This window comes from Lepidochelys kempii, chromosome 6 (assembly GCF_965140265.1).
Source record: "Lepidochelys kempii isolate rLepKem1 chromosome 6, rLepKem1.hap2, whole genome shotgun sequence".
NCBI lineage: Eukaryota > Metazoa > Chordata > Testudines > Cheloniidae > Lepidochelys > Lepidochelys kempii.
Window position 1 is genome coordinate 43,199,198 of NC_133261.1, and position 19,734 is coordinate 43,218,931.

General features: G+C 40.5%; 1 protein-coding gene across 7 annotated transcripts in view; it reads left to right on the top strand.

Annotated features, from left to right (window-relative positions):
- The window catches only part of DCDC1 (doublecortin domain containing 1), a 420,020-nt gene that overhangs the window by 213,093 nt on the left and 187,193 nt on the right, over positions 1-19,734 (top strand). For all 7 annotated transcript variants that reach the window (XM_073347762.1, XM_073347765.1, XM_073347767.1 and 4 more), the window contains exons 12-13: positions 12,425-12,591; positions 17,841-17,966. In XM_073347762.1, coding sequence (XP_073203863.1) covers positions 12,425-12,591; positions 17,841-17,966 — 293 coding nt within the window. The remainder of the gene's footprint in view (positions 1-12,424; positions 12,592-17,840; positions 17,967-19,734) is intronic.

A 19,734-nucleotide genomic window follows, 5' to 3' on the forward strand; every position in this document is an offset into this window, starting at 1 on the left:
CCCTCCAGGTTTCTCCTACGTATACATGGGAATTGAGACATAGCCCCAGTCTGCTGCTTCTGCTCCCTTTAGATCAGGCTCTCAGAATCAACAATCAACAGCTTTAATCCACAGACTACCACTTGGGAAGCACTCCACCTGTTAGGCCTGGTAGTATCCAGTGCAGCTATAGTCCAGTGGGTCTTTCTGCATACCAGATCATTACAAGTCCTGATCCTCTTCAAGTGGGATCATAATGGGGCTTTAATCACCAATCTTTGCACATCATCCCAGTCCAGAGGTCCCTGAGGTGGTGGCAAAAACTAATTTAAGGAAAACCTTTGTTAGATGCAGCTGTGATAAAGATCTTCATTTCTCAGGAATAAGGGAAGCTCGTATGTTTGTCAAACTTCTGCCAACGCAAATAATCTCCAACAGAATCCAGGAGAAACATAAATTTTCTGTATCTGAGAGGTGCCAGGAAAGCCTTTAGGTGATCATATACTTTTTTTCCTACCACTGGAAAAGCAAGTGCCTCAAAGTGTGAAATATGATCATCTCCAGATGGATCATTATAGCGTCTTACAAGAAGGTTGGAAAATCTTCTTCAAGTCTCAGAGTGCACTCAACATGACCTGTATGCACTACTTGGGGGAAAACAGAGTATTCTTTGAGGAGATCTGCAGTGCAGCTACTCGGCAACATGTATGTTCTTTCACCAAACACTACAAAGTGGATATGGCTTCTTCTTCAAATGCTGCATTTGGTCAATAGGTCCTCCAGACTGCCATTCTTCACTGTTCCTTTATTTCATGCTGCTTTTTCCTCCCACTGTTCTCCATGGTTGGACTACTCACTGTACTCCCCAACTATCATTCCCAGACCAGAGGATTCCCTCTATGAGAGAATAGCCAATTTGATCTTACCCTAAATGTCTTCTTATAACAGAAGTATCCTCTGACCTTGTTTATTCTGATCCATGTAAGTAATTTAATATTTTTCTAATTGATTAGGGTTCTTACAAGTCTTGGAAGTTCCTGATATTCAGCTGTGGTGCAGTTCCTAGGCTCATACGAGAGGAATATGTAGGGTGCTAAGAATTCTTCAAATGGGTGCTTCTTTGCTATGGGCATGGTAGTTGAACAATCATGTCCCAGACAGACTTTTTCGAGAAGATGTATTTGTAGTAAATTCAGGTTGTGATATTGCCATTGCCTTGCCACAGTTTTTGGTCCTATTTTGTGGGTGAGAGGTTAGTTCACTGCACATACACATATATTCCTTGACTTCTTTGCTAAGGCTGCCAACAGGGGCCCGACTTCACTAGGGAGATTCTTAAAAATTTCCCACTGCTGCTAATACTGGTTCAGCTGTGTCAGTGTTAGCAACATTGGGAGCCCTAGTGTACACAGTTTGCTGGCTTCCAGCACTGTTTTAAGTAGTAAAGTATTGCTTCTGTTAGACAGGCTCAGAGCTGTGCTGCATGACACAGTGTTATAATATTGGTGGCAGCCAGTGACCTGGCTACCCTAGGGCTGTCAACATTGCTAAGACAGACACTGGGCCTCAAGTGATGGTAGTCTTATGACTAGAATAGTCCTTTCAGAGCAGGTGGACTGAATGTAGCAACTCATTTAACTGAGATTCACTTTAAGCATCATCACCAGTAGTTAAAAATTCATAGATTTTAAAGCCAGAAAGGACCATTATGATGATCCAGTATGAGCTGCATAATACAAGTAATAGAATTTCACCTAGTAATTCTTACTTCAAGCCCATAAGTTCTGGTTGAGCTGCAGCGGGGTGGGCAAACTACAGCCCGCGGGCCGGATCTGGCCTCCCCAGCCATTTTAAGCCAGCCCTTGAGCTCCCGCTCAGGAGCGGGGTCTGGGGTTTGTCCTGCTCTGGCGCTCCAGCCAAGGAGCAGGGTTGGGGGCCGCTCCATGCAGCTCTGAGAAGCCACGGCATGGCCCCCATCTGGTGCTCCAGCCAGGGAGCAGGGTCAGGGGCCGCTCCATGTGGCTCCCCAAAGCTACAGCGTGGCCCCCCTCCAGTGTGCTAACCAGGGAGCAGGATTGGGGGCCACTCCACATGGCTCCTGGAAGCAGCCACATGGCTCCCCTCTGGTGCTCCAATGGGAGCTGCAGAGGTGGTGCCTGTGGACAGGGCAGTGTGCAGTGTGCCATCTGGCCGCACCTCCGCGTAGGAGCTGGAGAAGGGACATGCTGCTGCTTCCGGAAGCCGCTTGAGGTAAGTGCTGCCTGGAGCCTGCACCCCTGAGTATCTCCTCATGCCCCAACCCCCTGCCCCATCCCTGATCCCCCTCCCACCCTCTGAACCCCTTGATCCCAGCCCAGAGCACCCTCCTGCACCCCAAGCCCCTCATCCCCAGCCCTACCCCAGAGCCTGCAACCCCAGCCGGAGCCCTCACCCCCCTCCCCTGCACCTCACTCCCTTGCCCCAGCTCAGAGCCCCCTCCTGCATTCTGAAGTCCTCATTTCTGGCCCCATCCCAGAGCCCACACTCCCAACCAGAACCCTCATCCCCTCCCGCACCCCAACCCCAATTTTCCAAGCATTCATGGCCCGCCATACAATTTCTATTTCCAGATGTGGCCCTTGGGCCAAAAAGTTTGCCCACCCCTGAGCCACAGAATATCTTTTTGAAAGTCATTCATTGATTTAAAGACTTCAAGTGAGAGTATGCATTGTATCATTAGGTAAGTTGTTTAACTAGTTAATTACCCGCACTGTTAAAAAATGTGCCTTATTTCTAGTCTGAATTTGTCTAACTTCAGCTTCCAAGCATTGTATCTTGTTGTATGTATGTCCGATAGCTTAAAGAACCCTTTAATATCAGAAATCAAGTCCACATGTAAGTATTTATAGACTGTGATCAAATCAGCTATTAATCTTCTCTTGGGTAAATTAAATAGAGCTGCTTTAGCCTCTCACTATAAGGCATATTCTCCAAACCTTGAATCATTCTTGTAGCTCTTTTTTTAACCCCTTTTGAAGTGTGGACACCAGAACTGGACACAGTATTGTCCTCACTAGTGCCTTATACATAGATACCATCACCACTCTCTTCTTTGATATTCCTGCTACTGTTTCCAAGGATCCCATTAGTTCTGAACCAGATCATCCAATTAGGAGCTTATGTGCAGCTGATTATCCACAATGACTCCTTTTCAGAGTCATTGCTTTCTTGAGTACAATGCTCCATCCTGTTACTATGACTTGCATTCTTTGCTCATAGATACATGCAGGGGTGAAAGTAATATTAAACACTTACTGGTATGGGCCCCGGCTCCGGGCCCCCAGAAAGGGCGGAGCCTTGAGCAGAAGCGGGGAGAAGAGGTCAGCTTCCTCCAGCCAGGCCATCCGTGCTGCCTGGCCTGTGTTGCCTGGGGCTCCAGTGGCGATTTAAAAGGGCCCGGGGCTCTGGCCCCTGCTGCAGTAGCTGTGGTGTCCAGGAGCCCTGGGCCCTTTTAAATTGCTGGCCCCAGGGCAGCTGCTCCTTTTGCATCCTGCCATTGGCAGCCCTGCCAGTAAGGTCCCTATCGGGGGGTTGCTGATGGGGGGGCGGCAAAAGGGGCAGCGACGTTAAAGTGCTGCCGTGGCAGCGCTTTAACATCGGCTGCGTAGGGGCTGGTACCGGCTTCTTACCGGTACGCCTGTGATGGGTTGGATCACAGAAACCCACTTTGGGACTGCAACCTGATGTGCTCAGACTACCTCTGAGCCCGTTTTCCCTGCCAGCTTGGGACTTCAGTGCCCGGCCTGGTTGTGCCAGACATGCTTGCCTGCTACAAACACAGACCCAGATCTGAACCACATCCCCCAAAAAGCTGCAGGCTTAACTGAAAACAGCTTTAAAAACCAGCACTCAGATACCCAACTCCCAACGGGGTCCAAACCCCAATTAAATCCGTTTTACCCTGTATAAAGTTTATACAGGATAAACTCATAAATTGTTCGCCCTCTATAACACTGATATAGAGATAAGCACAGCTGTTTGCCGCCCCCCCAGTTATTAATATATACTCTGGGTTAATTAATAAGTAAAAAGTGATTTTATTAAATACAAAAAAGTAGGATTTAAGTGGTTCCAAGTAATAACAGACAGAACAAAGTGAATTATCAAGCAAAATAAAATAAAACACGCAAGTCTGTTACCTGAAATTGGGACAGCTAGTAAGTTTAGGGAGGAGTAATGACCCACCAGAGTCTGGCAGAGAGTAGCACGTTCATTATATTGATAGCTAAGTTCAAAAGAAGGGGGCCGGGGGGGTCACACTCACACTCGCATACTCACGCTCCCAGGACAGGCACGGCACTGGAGATGTCAGGATCCTTCAAGGTAAGTGTCCCATGGTGCAGCAATGGATGGTGTGATGAAGGTAAGTCTTCCCAAGGCATGATGGAATGTAATGCGGTGAACCATTGGCCAGGCGGTCTAGGCAAAGGGCCTTTACTGGAGGTACAACCTTGTGTGTACCCTCCTGGCCCCTTCCCCTTTTAAGGACCTGCTCCTCATGGCCTTTGACTAGAGATGACTTGGCTGCATTTGGTTGGTCACACTCCACCTCGGGCAGTGTCCATGCTTTGGGCGTGTGATTGCTACCTAGTTAGAGTTCCATATTCTTGTCTACCTAGGAGCTCTTCTGATCTTCTAGCTGTTCAAGCAGCCCATTCATTCCACAAGCATTCCAGGAGGTAGGGGGGAGAGGAGACAAAAGGTGGGGGGAAGTGTAACAGACCTTTTGAGCATACAGGTTATACAGAGCATACAGATCACTGCTGTTCCTACAACAGTCTAGGCCTAATACAGTAAGAAAGTGATTACAGATGAAATCTCACCCTCAGAGATGTTCCAACAAGCTTCTTTTACAGACTAGCCTCCTACTAGTCTGGGGCCAGCAATTACCCCCACCTCTGTAGTTACTGTTCTTTGTTCCAGTTTCTTTAAGGTATCCTTTGGGGGTGAAGAGGCTACCTCTTGAGCCAGCTGAAGACAAAATGGAGGGGCCTCCCAGGGCTTTATATAGTTTCTTTCTTGTTGGTGGAAACCCCTCCCTTCCCCTGTGTAGAATCCCCTCTACAGGATGGAGTTTTGGAGTCACCTGGGCAAGTCACATGTCCTTGTATGACTTAGTTCTCTACAGGAACGTTCAGAGAAAAGCTCAGATGTGAATTGGCATCTATCAAAGTCTATTGTCAGATTAAGTGTTTCTTGATTGAGCACTTACTGAGAACAGTCTTTTCTCAAGAAGCTGACCAATTGCTTCACTGAGGCTACTTAAAATCAAACAAGTATACAACCAATATTCATAACTTTGAATACAAAAATGATACATGCATACAAATAGGATGAATATATTCAGTAGATCGTAACCTTTGCAGAGATATGTTACATGGCATATGTAGCATAAAACATATTACAGTTATGTCATATTTACATTCATAAGCATATTTCTTTCAAATATTATAGGATGCAACGTCACAATGCCGTACTGGCCCGTATCATCCTACTTTCACCCCTGGATGTATGTATTACAATGCATACTTTTCAAATGAGCTCAGGTTGCCAAATAATCCAGATTGTTCTGTAAACTGACTTGTCACTATCTTTATTTATTGCTCCACCAATTTTTGTGTCATTGGCAAATTTTTATCAGCAATGATTTTTTATTTTCTTCCAAATAATTGCTAAAAATATTGAATAACAATGGGCCAATAATAGATCTCTGCAAGACCCTATTAGAAACACCCTGTAATGGCTACAGAGTGATCTTCATCTTAGTCCCCTTTTAGTCCTTCTGGACTGCATCCTTTATAGGACATGCTTAGCTTCCTGCACTTCACACTGGGCAGTATGACATGATCCAATCACTCTGGTTTCCCAACCTTATTAATGCCACAGGCCCAACTGCAGTTGGTAACTGTGCCGAGCAAATTGATTAAAGTGATTGGAAAACAGTGTCTTCAAAACAAAGCATTAGTTATTGATTTTTTATTCCTTCCCCCAAAGATACAAAGCACATAGAGTAAAGGGTTAAAAAAAAGGCCTCTACCCCTGGGTCTTTCTTACATCTTCATCTTTCTTTGTTGGCATTTGTAAATTCCTCTCAGCCCAGCTAACTCCTATCTTTGGATGGGAAAAGCAGACTGTCCTGCATGCATCATAGACTCACAGAATCATAGATTTGGAGACCAGAAGGGACCATCATGAAAATCTAATCTGACCTCCTGCACATTGCAGGCCACAGAACCTCACCCACCCACTCCTGTAATAGACCAATAACCTCTGGCAGGGTTACTGAAGTCCTCAAATCATGATTTAAAGACTTCAGGTTACAGAGAATTCACCATTCACTCTAGTTTGAACCTGCAACTGACCTGTGCCCCATGCTGCAGAGGAAGGCAAAAAACCCCACAGGGTCTCTCCTAATCTGATCCAGGAAAATTCCTTCACGACCTCAAATATGGTGGTCAGATGGACCCTGCACATTTTGGCAAGACCAAACAGCTAGACACTTCGGAAAGAATTCTCTGTAGTAACTCAGAGCCTTCCCCATGTAGTGTACCATCACCGGCCATTGGGGATATTTGCTACTAGCAGTTACAGATCAGCTACAAGCCATTGTAGGTAGTTTCCCAACTTTTTTCCTTGTTTTTTTTTTATTTACTTATATGGCTATAGAACTTTTTACTATTCGTTTTAATTCCCTTTTCAAAGTCCAACTGTGCTTGGCTTTTGGCAGTTCTCACTTTTCCCCTACAGTTTCTGACCTCCAGGAGGTAGCTTTCCTTCATGATCCATCCCATCTTCTATTCTGCTTTCTCTTACTGGCCTTGAGATGCTTGCTCATTCAGCTTGGTCTGCAGCCCTTCCCTATGAATTTTTCAGATACTTCCTGCAACTTTGAAAAAGTAATTCCAAGCCTCCTCTACATTCAGATCCTTGAGTACTTCAGTCCAGGTCAGTCAGTCCACTTCCCTAACTAATGCCTTTAATTTTTTAAAGTTTGCCATTTTGAAATCAAGGACCCTAATTGCAGATCTGATCACTCGAACCAAGGTTGTCCCCTACAAACCAGTTCTTCTATGAGATCCTCACTACTCACCAATACCAAATCTAAAGTGGCATCAACTCTTGTTGGGTCAGTGACTATCTGGTGAAGAAGTCTGTCAGCTATCACATCCAAGAAAATCTGGGCCTTACTATTAGTAGCATTTGTCCTTCAATCTATATCTGGGAATTTAAAGTTTCCTATAATCACAAAATTCTCAGTAGTATTTATTTTATTAAAAACATTAAAGAGGTCTCTATCTATATTTAAACTGATCCTGGGGGTCTGTAAAACACCCCAAGCACTATCCCAGGGGAACCTCTGATAGCTTTCTTCCCCAAAGTGATATTGATTCAAATAGATTCTGTTTTTATCCATGCCTTTACTTCTAATTTCTTTACAGTCTCTGCATCATTACTATATAATTCTACTGCACCACCTTTACCTTTATTTCTCTCTTTCCTGAACAGCACATAATCTTCAGTACCTATACTCCAGTCATGACTACTATTCCAGCATGTTTCTTTTACCCCTATAATATCTGGTTATTATAGAACTGCACCAGTAGTTCTAGTTCCTCCATTTTGTTACCCAGTCTCCTTGCACTGGTGTACAAACATCTTCTTTCTATCTGCTTGGCTTTGCCCAGATTCCTCACCATTCTGTGTGTGTGTGTGTGTACTCAAACCCTCCTTCCTTTTCCAGCGTCACTGAGACTTAGGATCTCCTGTGATCCCAGGTTCAGCCCAGAAAAGGTAAACTTGTCAACCTAGCTATGGATGGTTTCCTCAAAAACCTTTTCTTTTCCATTTTTTAATTTCCTGTTTGGTTTCTCCCTTCACAGCCTCCTTTGATTTAACTCTGGCATTCAGGCAGGATCATATCACCCAGATAGACTGAGGTGCTATTGATAATTGATAAAGATATTCATAAAGATAATACAGATATTGCCCAGTTCTCCACATGCCCAGTAGATGATTCCCCATTTACAGTTACTTTTTGAGATCTATCAGTTAGGCAATTTTTAATCCATTTAACATAAAGTACATTGATTTTGGATAGTACTAATTTTTAATCTGTCTGCAGTACTAAGAGAAAGGCCTTACAGAAGCCTAAGTTGCATTGACACAGTTTCCTTTTTCAACCATACCTGTAATATCAAAAAATCAAGTTTATTTGACACAACCTATTTTCCATGGAGCCATGTCGATTGACATTAAGTATGCTCCCATTCTTTAATTCTTCACTGTTGTTATCGCATATCAGTCTTTCCATGATTCTGCCCAGCATCCAGTGTCAGGCTAACTTCCTTATAGTTATCCTGATCATCCCATTTACTCTTTTAAAATTATAAGCACATTAGATTTATTTCCAGTCCTCTGGTATTTCCTCAGCATTCTAAGATTTGTTAAAAATCAACATCAATGTTTGAGAACTCCTCAGTCAATTCTTTTAAAACTCTTTGGTGATAAATTGGTAAAATTTGTAATAGTTTTTAGTTGCTATCCATCTGGACTGAAAGCAAATGATTGAATGGAAACAAATAGTTAAACAAATGTTTGGACTAGATATTAAAATGCAGTATCCCATTAACAGTCCCTTTAACCATACATTTCCCTTCATGTCATGCTTACTTTTCTGAGGACAGTGATCCTAGCTAGGAACAACCAAGTGACCAAGATTCTGTGCCTGCAGTTAAGGAGATGTAATTTAACTTTTTCATAAATTAAACAATATGCTTTGTTTTATATTAATGTTACCAATACTACAGTATAGGAACACAGTAGGATTTGTGCATTATATCAGAAAAATGTGGGTTGACAATTGAAATAGATAAATGTGAACATCAAAATGATCCACATTATATATTTTGTACTATAGTAACAAAACTAAGTGTACTATAATACCATGCTCACTCACTAGCCAGGGGTGTGTCTTTGATGGGTCCAGGACAATGAGGACAATCTTCTCTGCCCTCACCAGGTGGGCAGGGAGGGGGAGAGCTCAAGTATGAGCAGCTGAAGCAGTACTACACGTGATCCCCTAGTTCTTCCTCCCCCTCCTGATGGCCTACAGCATGTGTATATAGGTGAGGGGAAAGGTGCCACTTCTTTCTTGTTTCCCTACACCCTCTGTTAGTCCCACCCCCTTCACTCCCTGCCGCATGGTATCCAGATAGTGGAGACAGTTCTGCCCACTTCTGCTGTCATTGGTCAGTGGACCTTGATGGGTCAGCTGATTGTGTCTTGCCTGGTGGTGGGTGGGAGGGGATTCTGTTTGTTGCTGCTGTCAAGAAGCCATTTTGGACTCTGTTCCAGACCTATCCTCTTCACCCTTTCCTTATCTGGTGAGCTTGATCACTTATAATGCTGGGAGCGAGGCTGATCACCGAATTTTGTTTGGAATCTGAAAGGAATTTTTCCCAGGCAAAAATGGCAAACTGCTGTATAGGGTTGTTTTTTTCACCTTCCATCCTGCATCCCTGAAAGTCCAATTTTGGGGATTAAATAACATTTGTATTAACTTTGGTGGGTTCCAGTGCAGTTGCTGCATTAAAAAGGGTCCAATGTGATGTCCATATAACACAGTGGTAGTTTAGGCATGTGCCCAGAGCACAACATTGCATGGCGAGAGGTTATGTCTCCATGTTTCATGCATCATGTGGCTTCCCTCATCTCATTTATCCTACCTCCTGTGCGGAGGAGTCTGTCTTTCCTCTTCTTGTGTAAGCAGTGCTTCTCTGTCTACACTGCAATCTATTTCTGTGCTAGGAGGCTTGCAGTGTCTGTGTACACAGGCTTTGTATCTACACGTAAGGCAAAGTGTCCATACCAATGTCTAAGCATTTCGTCTTGTTAAATTATCTGTACTCAATGATCACCTCTCCAGCACAACCAGAGACCACTCCAAATTGCTCCTAGATAGAGCAGCATCTTCTCTTAGAAGAATGGTTTAAATGGTGTAGACGTCAATGCCCCTACTGCACCCAGTGCAGATATCCTATGAGTTGTTGCAGAGGAAACTGCACTTTCCATAGTTCTGTGAATTACTTTAAATGTTTATGTTAAAACACCAGACAGAAGTTAAATATAATACACTTTACAGACCTTATTCTCATTAACACTAAAAACCTTTTACATTCCTCTGGCAGTGTAGAGAGGCCTTAAATTAAGTGTAAATATAATTGATTCCCACATTAAGACTTCTTTACAGTGCCAGAGCTGTGTAAAAGGAGTTTCAGTGTAAATAAGAATCAATCTCTGGATGCTTATTTCATCTATGCCTAGGGATAACTGGCAGACAGGTCAATAATTCAGCTACAAGTCACCTACATTGAAAAAACTGTTTTCATCAAGTATTTAAGTGTTTGCTTTCAAAACAATAATTAAATGTGTTTTAAACTTATGGGATTTCCTTCATCTTTTCAAGAAGAATTCTCAACTCTATTAAAAGTCCCACCTGAACAGCCAGATTTCCTCGAGTGTCCTGTTTTAGCGGATTGTGAAACTAGTCAACGTGCAAGTTTGGAAAAAAATTGACAAAAATCTCCAAGTACATTAACCAGGGTCCACTGTTTGCCAAGTATTTAGTCACCTCCTTATTTGCCACATACTTTTAGTTCTTCCTTCTCCCCAGCCTACTCAAATTGGACAAGTAAAAAGAAAAAGTGCTTAAATGTATAATTTGGCATAAAGAATAAGCAGTTACTGAGAACTTTTATCTCATGCTCTGACTTCCGCTGCCTGCCTCCATAATGAGCATGCATCTTTAGTGTCTCCAATAGGTGCTAAAGGAGCAACTCAATGTTGTGTTCAATTGTAGGAGTTGGCAAGGAAGACGGAATGTGTGTGTCTGTGTAGGGAAAGTGCTTTTCTGTAGGCAGAGTGATAAAAGGGAGGGGGAGTGGAATGAAGTGACTACAATATTCAGCCGTGAGCTGTAGCTCACGAAAGCTTATGCTCTAATAAATTGGTTAGTCTCTAAGGTGCCACAAGTACTCCTTTTCTTTTTGTGGCACCTTAGAGACTAACCAATTTATTTGAGCATAAGCTTTCGTGAGCTACAGCTCACTTCATCGGATGCATACTGTGGAAACTGCAGAAGACATTATATACACAGAGACCATGAAACAATACCTCCTCCCACCCCACTCTCCTGCTGGTAATAGCTTATCTAAAGTGATCACTCTCCTTACAATGTGTATGATAATCAAGTTGGGCCATTTCCAGCACAAATCCAGGTTTTCTCACTCTCCCTCCCACACACACACACAACTCACTCTCCTGCTGGTCACTTTGGATGAGTCACTTTGGATGGTCTATTACCAGCAGGAGAGTGAGTTGGGGGGGGGGGGGGGGGCGGAGGGTGAGAAAACCTGGATTTGTGCTGGAAATGGCCCAACTTGATTATCATACACATTGTAAGGAGAGTGATCACTTTAGATAAGCTATTACCAGCAGGAGAGTGGGGTGGGAGAAGGTATTGTTTCATGGTCTCTGTGTATATAAACGAAAGCTTATGCTCAAATAAATTGGTTAGTCTCTAAGGTGCCACAAGTACTCCTTTTCTTTTTGCGAATACAGACTAACACGGCTGTTACTCTGAAACCTACAATATTCAGGGGAACCATTACTGTGCCTTGAAATGGCAAATTGCCCACAGAATTTGCAGTCCAGTAATGTTTGCCGCAGAACTGATCTTGAAGGTGCAGAAATTTGGAAAGGCCCTGACTACATGGCAGAAATGAAGACTGAAGTGCAGTCATGTAAAATCAAATAAAGTTCACAAATAGAGATGAGAACCAACTTCTGAAAAAGAAACAATGCAATACATAAAAATGTTATATTCACAGAGGAGCTAATTATGGCTAATCTGGCAGGGGCAAGTTAACAGACATAGTACAGAAATTGTTAAATGAGGCTTGCAATATTATTGTTCAGCTATTGATCACCTATGGTTTGGCAGGAGGGTGGAGAGCACTCATTGTAAAACTTGAACAAGCTCAGTAAAAACATGAGCAAAACGTAGCTCCAAATGTAGGCAGGAAAAACATAACCTTTATAAAGAGAGCTGTTATAGTAAGTAGAAGCTAAATGCTTGTTCTGTACAACTGTCACATCTGCTTTTAGTTTCTGTGCCAAAGGGTCAGAGCTCAATCATAATCCTGTTGCACCCCCTGCCGGTTAAAAGCCTGTGCTCATTTTGTTATTTTACACTGAGATAAACATTGCAGTCATTTCACACTTCTTTTAACATTCTATATGAATTTAATTATCATTTGTTTGGACTTCATTTGTTATGGAGTACAAACAATTTATTACAGATGTTCACATTTTTAGTTTATTTATTTGTTTGCTTTGTTCTTGCCAGCTGCTGCATATGATTCACAAAAAACTACAATATTCAGCAGACTTCAAACCAACAGGCCTCAATCTTATTCCTGCCCGGCTTTTTGATGAGAAAGGACAAGAAATTAAAAACCCACTTTTACTGAAGAATGAGCAAAAAATTTGGGTTTCTTATGGTAAAGATTACAGGTAAGAGCTAAATGTTTATCTGCGTGACAGTCAGCAATCTTTTCGTTGTCAACCTAATGTAAGAGGAAGTTTGATAACCTCCAGGTAAAACCCCTTTTATTTTTATTTTAAATTCCAAGAAAATTTCAGAGGTCTTGTTTGCGGCAGTATTGTTTGTGGAATATGACATCTCTGTCTCTGACTTTCTGTCTTAATGCCTTGTCATAGCTCTTGATGTCTGCCTGTCAGCACAGCAAGAGGGATTTTTTCATGTCTGAATAGTCACCTTAATGATAGCAGATGGAAACACCACAGGGGGTCCAAGCCCATCACACTGTCATTGTCACAGACTGCCCTGACCTGTTTCCACTCCTCTATTTTTTTGTCCCTTTTTAAAGGAGAAATGGATGGTAATTGAAAAGGATCTTAAGCAAGATTTATGAAGCAGTAGACAACATCATTCCCCACTACCTCTCTCTGATTTCACAAATAAAGTCTTAACCTCTTAAGCACCAATGATGGTAGAGTGAAAGATAAATTGATAAAGTTTGTAAAGACTGGGCTACCAAAGTTTTTTAAAGGGGATATACTTTGGTTGTGTTATCTCCTAATAATTTCTGGAGATGTTTGAGGGGTGCTTAACTTTTTAGATTTGTTAATTCCTGGAAAAAATTATCTTATTTCCTGAGGAAAAAGTGGCTGCGCTACAAATTTATTCACTGCTGTGCTAGCCTGTTGAGATCTTGTTGAACTATGGTGAAATTATGTGTATTGACAGGACACATCTGGGATCATGTCTAAAACTAGTTGTCAAGGACCTTAAGCTCATTGTTGTACTGTATGAGCAATTGAAAATTACTTTCTCAATTAAGTTAATATAATTTGATGCTTTCTTGTGGTTAAACTATAACCAGGTAGAATTGAGTTTAGGATTTTTGATCATTTTTGTTCAGAAGAACTGAACAATCATCATGGTTGGTAATTGCAAATCAATACAGCAATAAAATGCTGAAGGAGAATTTTAAATATATGTTGTACAGTACGATGTTTAGTAGTCCAGTTTTGTTCATTACCCTGGAAAAAATTCAAGAGCTAGAGAATTATTTTGATTGTAACTAAGCCCAAAGTAGTGAGGGGCTGTGATGTTAATGCACTAAACTTATTGTAAATTCAGAAGTGTAAAGAATATCTGGAACACTGATTTGAAAATAACGTTGAACATGTTTAACACATTGCAGAAAATCTGTTCCAGGTTTCAACAGACTTTTAAATAAAAAGTACTTAAACATGTTTTAGCTCAAATAATTGACGGAATACTTGCTAAAGATATTGTGAGTTTTATCACTAGCAACCTTGAAGACAATCTAATTACATTGTGACTAGAATACAGCTGCATACTTGGAATCAGTGATAACTTCTGAAGTGTTATCAATTATTGACTAATTTACTAAGTACCTTTTGTAGTTACTTAGAAGCAGATTAAAGACGAATAATTTGATTAAAACTATGGTGACATCATATTTTTTATTTTGAAATGGACAAAGTGATAAAGAAGCAGAAAGAAAATTAGAATAATCCAATGAATAACGTTATGTGGAATATTGTTTTTAAATGAGAATAAGACACATAAGGCCATATTTTAAAAGGTATTTAGGTGCCTAAAGATGCAATTAGGTTCATAACAGGATTATCAGAAGTGCGCAGGTGCGTAAATTCCATTGAAATCAAAGGGAGTTAGGTGCCTAGGTTTGAGAGTCCCATTAGATGTTTATCCACATCTTTAAGCATCTAAATATCTTTACAGATCTAGATCCTAATTCTTAGCTGGTCAAGACCATGATATTTATCTAGAATCCTACAAAACACAGACTTAATGTTGGCATTTTCTAACTATTTGGGCTAAGTATTTCCTGTATTCAGACTGGTAAAACACTATGAAACACATCCAGGCAAAACTCCCATTGAAGTCAATAATTGAATAGTCATTTATCAATACTTCGGTCTGTTTTACTGATAAGATTTAGCAATTATTATGAGTTTTTCTGGGGGCTTACATTTTGAAACTTAATCAGCTATTTCCAGCATTTTAGCATGATTTTACAAGCGTTTAAAACAGTTCACTGTTTCCATTAATTATTGTCAAGGAAGCAGTTTGCTTATCTTCTTCTCTTTGATATCTGTGCTTGAACCGTGGCTAGCACAATATGACTCCTATTCTGACTGGGATTTTGGGCACTGCCATAGAATACATTATTAACAGTAATAATAAAACTTGCTGTGCAGTCAGAAAACTGTAAAATATACAAGACATAATATAAACTTCATATGTAAAGTTTTGCATAGAGCTCATATTTACTTATACATATTCAGCATCAGTTAAGAACACAATCTTGTGATAAGAAAAGGAGTACTTGTGGCACCTTAGAGACTAACAAATTTATTAGAGCATAAGCTTTCGTGAGCTACAGCTCACTTCATTGGATGCATGCAGTGGAAAATATAGTGGGGAGGTTTTATATACACAGAGAACATGAAACAATGGGTGTTACCATACACACTGTAACAAGAGTGACCAGGAAAGGTGAGCTCTTACCAACAGGAGAGCGAGGGGGAGGGAACCTTTTGTAGTGATAACCAAGGTGGGCCATTTCCAGCAGTTTACAAGGGGGAAATAAACAAGGGGAAATAGTTTTACTTTGTGTAATGACACATCCACTCCCAGTGTTTAGTCAAGCCTAAGTTAATTGTGTCCAGTTTGCAAATTAATTCCAATTAGCAGTCTCTCGTTGGAGTCTGTTTTTGAATTTTTTTTGTTGAAGAATTGCCACTTTTAGGTCTGTAATTGAGTGGCCAAAGAGATTGAAGTGTTTTCCAACCGGTTTTTGAATGTTATAATTCTTGACGTCTGATTTGTGTCAATTTATTCTTTTATGTAGAGATTAACCAGTTTGGCCAACGTACATGGCAGAGGGGCATTGCTGGCAGATGATGACATATATCACATTGGTAGATGCGCAGGTGAACGAGCCTCTGATAGTGTGGCTGATGCGATTAGGCCCTATGATGGTGTCCCTGCCCCACTCCCCCCCCACACACACTCCTGCTGGTAATAGCTCACCTTTCCTGATCACTCTTGTTACAGTGTGTATGGTAACACCCATTGTTTCATGTTCTCTGTATATAAAATCTCCCCACTATATTTTCCACTGCATGCATCCGATGAAGTGAGCTGTAGCTCATGAAAGCTTATGCTCTAATAAATTTGTTAGTCTCTAAGGTGCCACAAGTACTCCTTTTCTTTTTACAGATACAGACTAACACGGCTGCTACTCTGAATCTTGTGATGAATACCTATTCAAGTTCTCTTATTTTTCCTTTCGCAAACAAAAATCTATTTTTTGTTTCAATACTAATTCTTTACACTTCTACTCTGCTGGGAACAGGGTTATGTCAGATTTATGACAAGTCTCTGGATGTACAGCGCAATCTGAAAAAGTAATTGAGTAGTTTATTGATGACATTTCACTTTTCCTATGTATTATGACAGATTAAATTTCTGTACAAACAATTCCTGTATATAACTGTTTCACCCAAAACTGAACTTGTCACTGGCTTCATTCTTGGAATAAACAGAAAATACAACCATTGTTTTCAGTGAATATTCTAGAAAATGGCTTCTCTTAGCCATTCTTTTATACATCTTCTAATTGCCAGCTTTAAGTTAACGTAGTATAGTATTTAATAATTTCCATAACAATGGATAATAAACTACAACATGATAAATAACAATTGAAATGTATATTAGTCTGATTTTAAAAATAATTTTGCTTTTTCTAATTTCTCAAACTCTTGCTTCCCTCAAAAGCAGAGTAGGAGAGTATGCAAATAGCATACATTTCCTTATACGTGTGTTTTGACACATTTTTAGAATTGTTGGTCAGTGTATTACTGTTTTCTTTGTTTAAAGTGACATTGACAACTCAAAACTGGCTAATTTCACCAAAATGAAATAAAAGTATTTTTGTTAAGTTCAGCTGCCCCCTGAATACCTCTTACATTAAAAAAAAAAACATACATACCACAAACTCTTAGCCAGGAGCTCTGATTGAATGTGTTTTTTCCTTTGTTGCTATATAAAAGACCCAAATGAACAACTGGAAATTGATTCATTGTTTCCACTGTACAGTCAAACTATGAATATACAAAAGTGCTATCAAATGCACAAAGTAAACAAATTAGAAAAGAAATAGAGAAAATATATTTATCTCTAATTTATTTCAGTTTACTTATTCTAGTTGTTACTTGTAAGTAAAAATATTAATATGGAAATAGGATTTTAAAAGTTGACTGTGTCCCTTTAAAAGAAACTTTACTAATAAGAGTATAAATGTGAAAGTTATTCATGCTTTATTAGATTTTAATGTAATGTTGCTTACAACTATGAGACCTATAAAGGAATATATCAGTTTAAGGATTGATCTATTAGTCACAAACCTCACTGGATTTCTCCTATTAAGGTTCAGCTAATTAAACAAACTCGTATTTATTATTGTATTTTGACAAAATAATACATAATTTGTCTCTGTTTTATCAAAACATATTTATATTATTTAGTTATTGTTCATGAACATTAATCTACAATCTTATTCAATTATCCTTAGATGATTACCTGGGTGCTGATCATAATACTGATTTCTTTCTCCCCAAATAGTTATTTATTCCAGTAGAAGAGCTAATTTTGCAAGACTAATTCAATTTGGTTGCTGTCCATAACCTATAGGTTAATAAAGACAAGAAGATGGCTGGGGAGAGAATTAGTATCTGAGATGGAAGCACCTGAACTAAAGACTAAAGCCAGATTGGCTACTAGATTACTAATAAAAGAAAAGGAGTACCTGTGGCACCTTAGAGACTAACAAATTTATTTGAGCATAAGCTTTCATGAGCTACAGCTCACTTCATCGGATGTGCATCCAATGAAGTGAGCTGTAGCTCACGAAAGCTTATGCTCAAATAAATTTGTTAGACTCTAAGGTGCCACAAGTACTCCTTTTCTTTTTGTTGATACAGACTAACACGGCTGCTACTCTGAAACCTAGAAGTTCTTTCCGACATATAAAATGCAGGGGTTTTAATATTTTCTGTCTTTGTTCTTTGAACAGCATTTCCATTATGTTCACTGCCTTTGTATGTATAATCTCATTATTGTTTTTGAAGCTGTGTGTTTTCGTTTCAGAAAGATCAGCTTTGATTTTATTTCCATTTTGCAGGTCTCCCTTAAACCGTGTTCTAAGTTTGACCTTTGACAGAGTGACTGCAGCTGAAAAGGATGGTATCACAGTTATTTATAAAACTCTTCTGGATCCTAATGTTGATCTGCTGCCTGGATGTGACAAGTATATTAACTTCTGCTTTTTCAAAGTTCTCTGAAACCCTAAATCCAAGATTACAGAGAAAGAAAGGGAGACATATAGAGGACTATTAAAATGTTGAAAAGCTAGTCTGCAAATCTTCCTATAAATGTGACAATTTCTAGCATTATTTCCGTGCACAGTACAACACATCAGTACTTCATCATCAGCTCTTAATGAGGTTTCAATAGTTGTAAAAAAATAAATTTATTATACCTCATCCTTCAAATTTTACAAGATGTGACTAAAATAAGTAGGAGGCTGTTATCCATGTTTTTTTCTGCAACAGTTTAATGGGTAATTTCAATAAAGTAGTATTGAGTCTAGTGGCGGATTAGCCACTGGACCAACAGGCCATGGGGCTCCGGAAAAATGTGTGCCCCTGGCTGGAACACTGGGCGGGCCAGTGGAGCGGAACAAGCCCCCGCGCCCCGACCCTACTCTTCAGCTGGAGTGCCAGGCAAGTGGGGAAAGCCATCGCGCCCTGACCCCATTCCCCGGCTAGAGTGACGGGCAGGCAGGTGGAGCGGGGCAAGCTCCAACTCCCTGACCCTGCTGTCCTCACTCCCTGGCAGGAGTGCCTGGTGGGCATGGCAAGCCCCTACCCCAACCCCATTTCCCCGGAGGAGTGCTGGGGCAGTGGATGGGGAACGGGGGGGAGGGGGACTGCAGGCAGAATAGGTGGGGAGGTGCCCCCACTTGCTCTGGCCCGGGGTCCCACAAAACCCTAATCCACCCCTGGTTGAGTCACTAATATATTTTAGTTCCAGTACTCTTATTGAAATATAAATATAAATAAAAGACTTTGCATTTACGTTTGCTAAAATGCATTTTAAAACATTTACCTATTAAACATTTCATTTTAACATGTTAAAATGCTGAAAATAAAAGTAGTCAGCTAAATAGCTGCTTGTGCATTTTTTAATACTTTATGTAAATTTCATATTCTGGGCCTTGTTACTGGAAACAGTTATGCACATGAGTAAATAACATTAAGCATGTGAGTAGTCCGATTCAATTTAAAGAGGTTAGTCACCTGATCAAGGCTACTCAATTGCATAAATGTCTGCAAAATCAGAGCCTATATTTCCACCATTACATGTGCATATCAATTTAAAAAATTTTAATTAGGACTAACTGTCACAATCAAAAATGCACTTCACTCTGCTGATTCTGCAGCCTGCCTTCCAATCCCTACTCCATAACAATAGCAGCCTATCAAATTTGTTCCTCTTTTATTCTCTGTTGGTACTGCCCACCTTTCTGCCTACTGCAGAATTGTTAAGGTCCACCAAAGTACTGATGCCTCTCCCTGAGAGGCTCTAGCTACAGCTTCCATTTCGCTGTAGCCGCCAGATCCTGCTGTCCCTTATACACCCACTGTTGCTTGTATGAGATAGGAGGGACAGGAAAATAGGGAGTCTTGCACCACATGAGAAACTTTTATATGTGGAATGTCTAAAGTGTATGACTACATAAGCATAAACATTTATATAATCATGTAGACTTAAAATGTGTAGATCAAAGCTAATTTTATTTCTGATTTTATATCAGTAGGGGGTAACATCTCCTTTTCATATAACAAAGGGACAACCTAAAAATGAAAATGTGCACAGTTTTGTTGTCCTGTTAATTTACTTCCCATTACACAAAAATTGTGTTTTTTTACAAATATTGGGTGAAATCTGGGTCCCATTGAAGTCAATAGCAAAACTCCCGATGATCAGGACAACCAAGGATTCCCCTTCAGGCA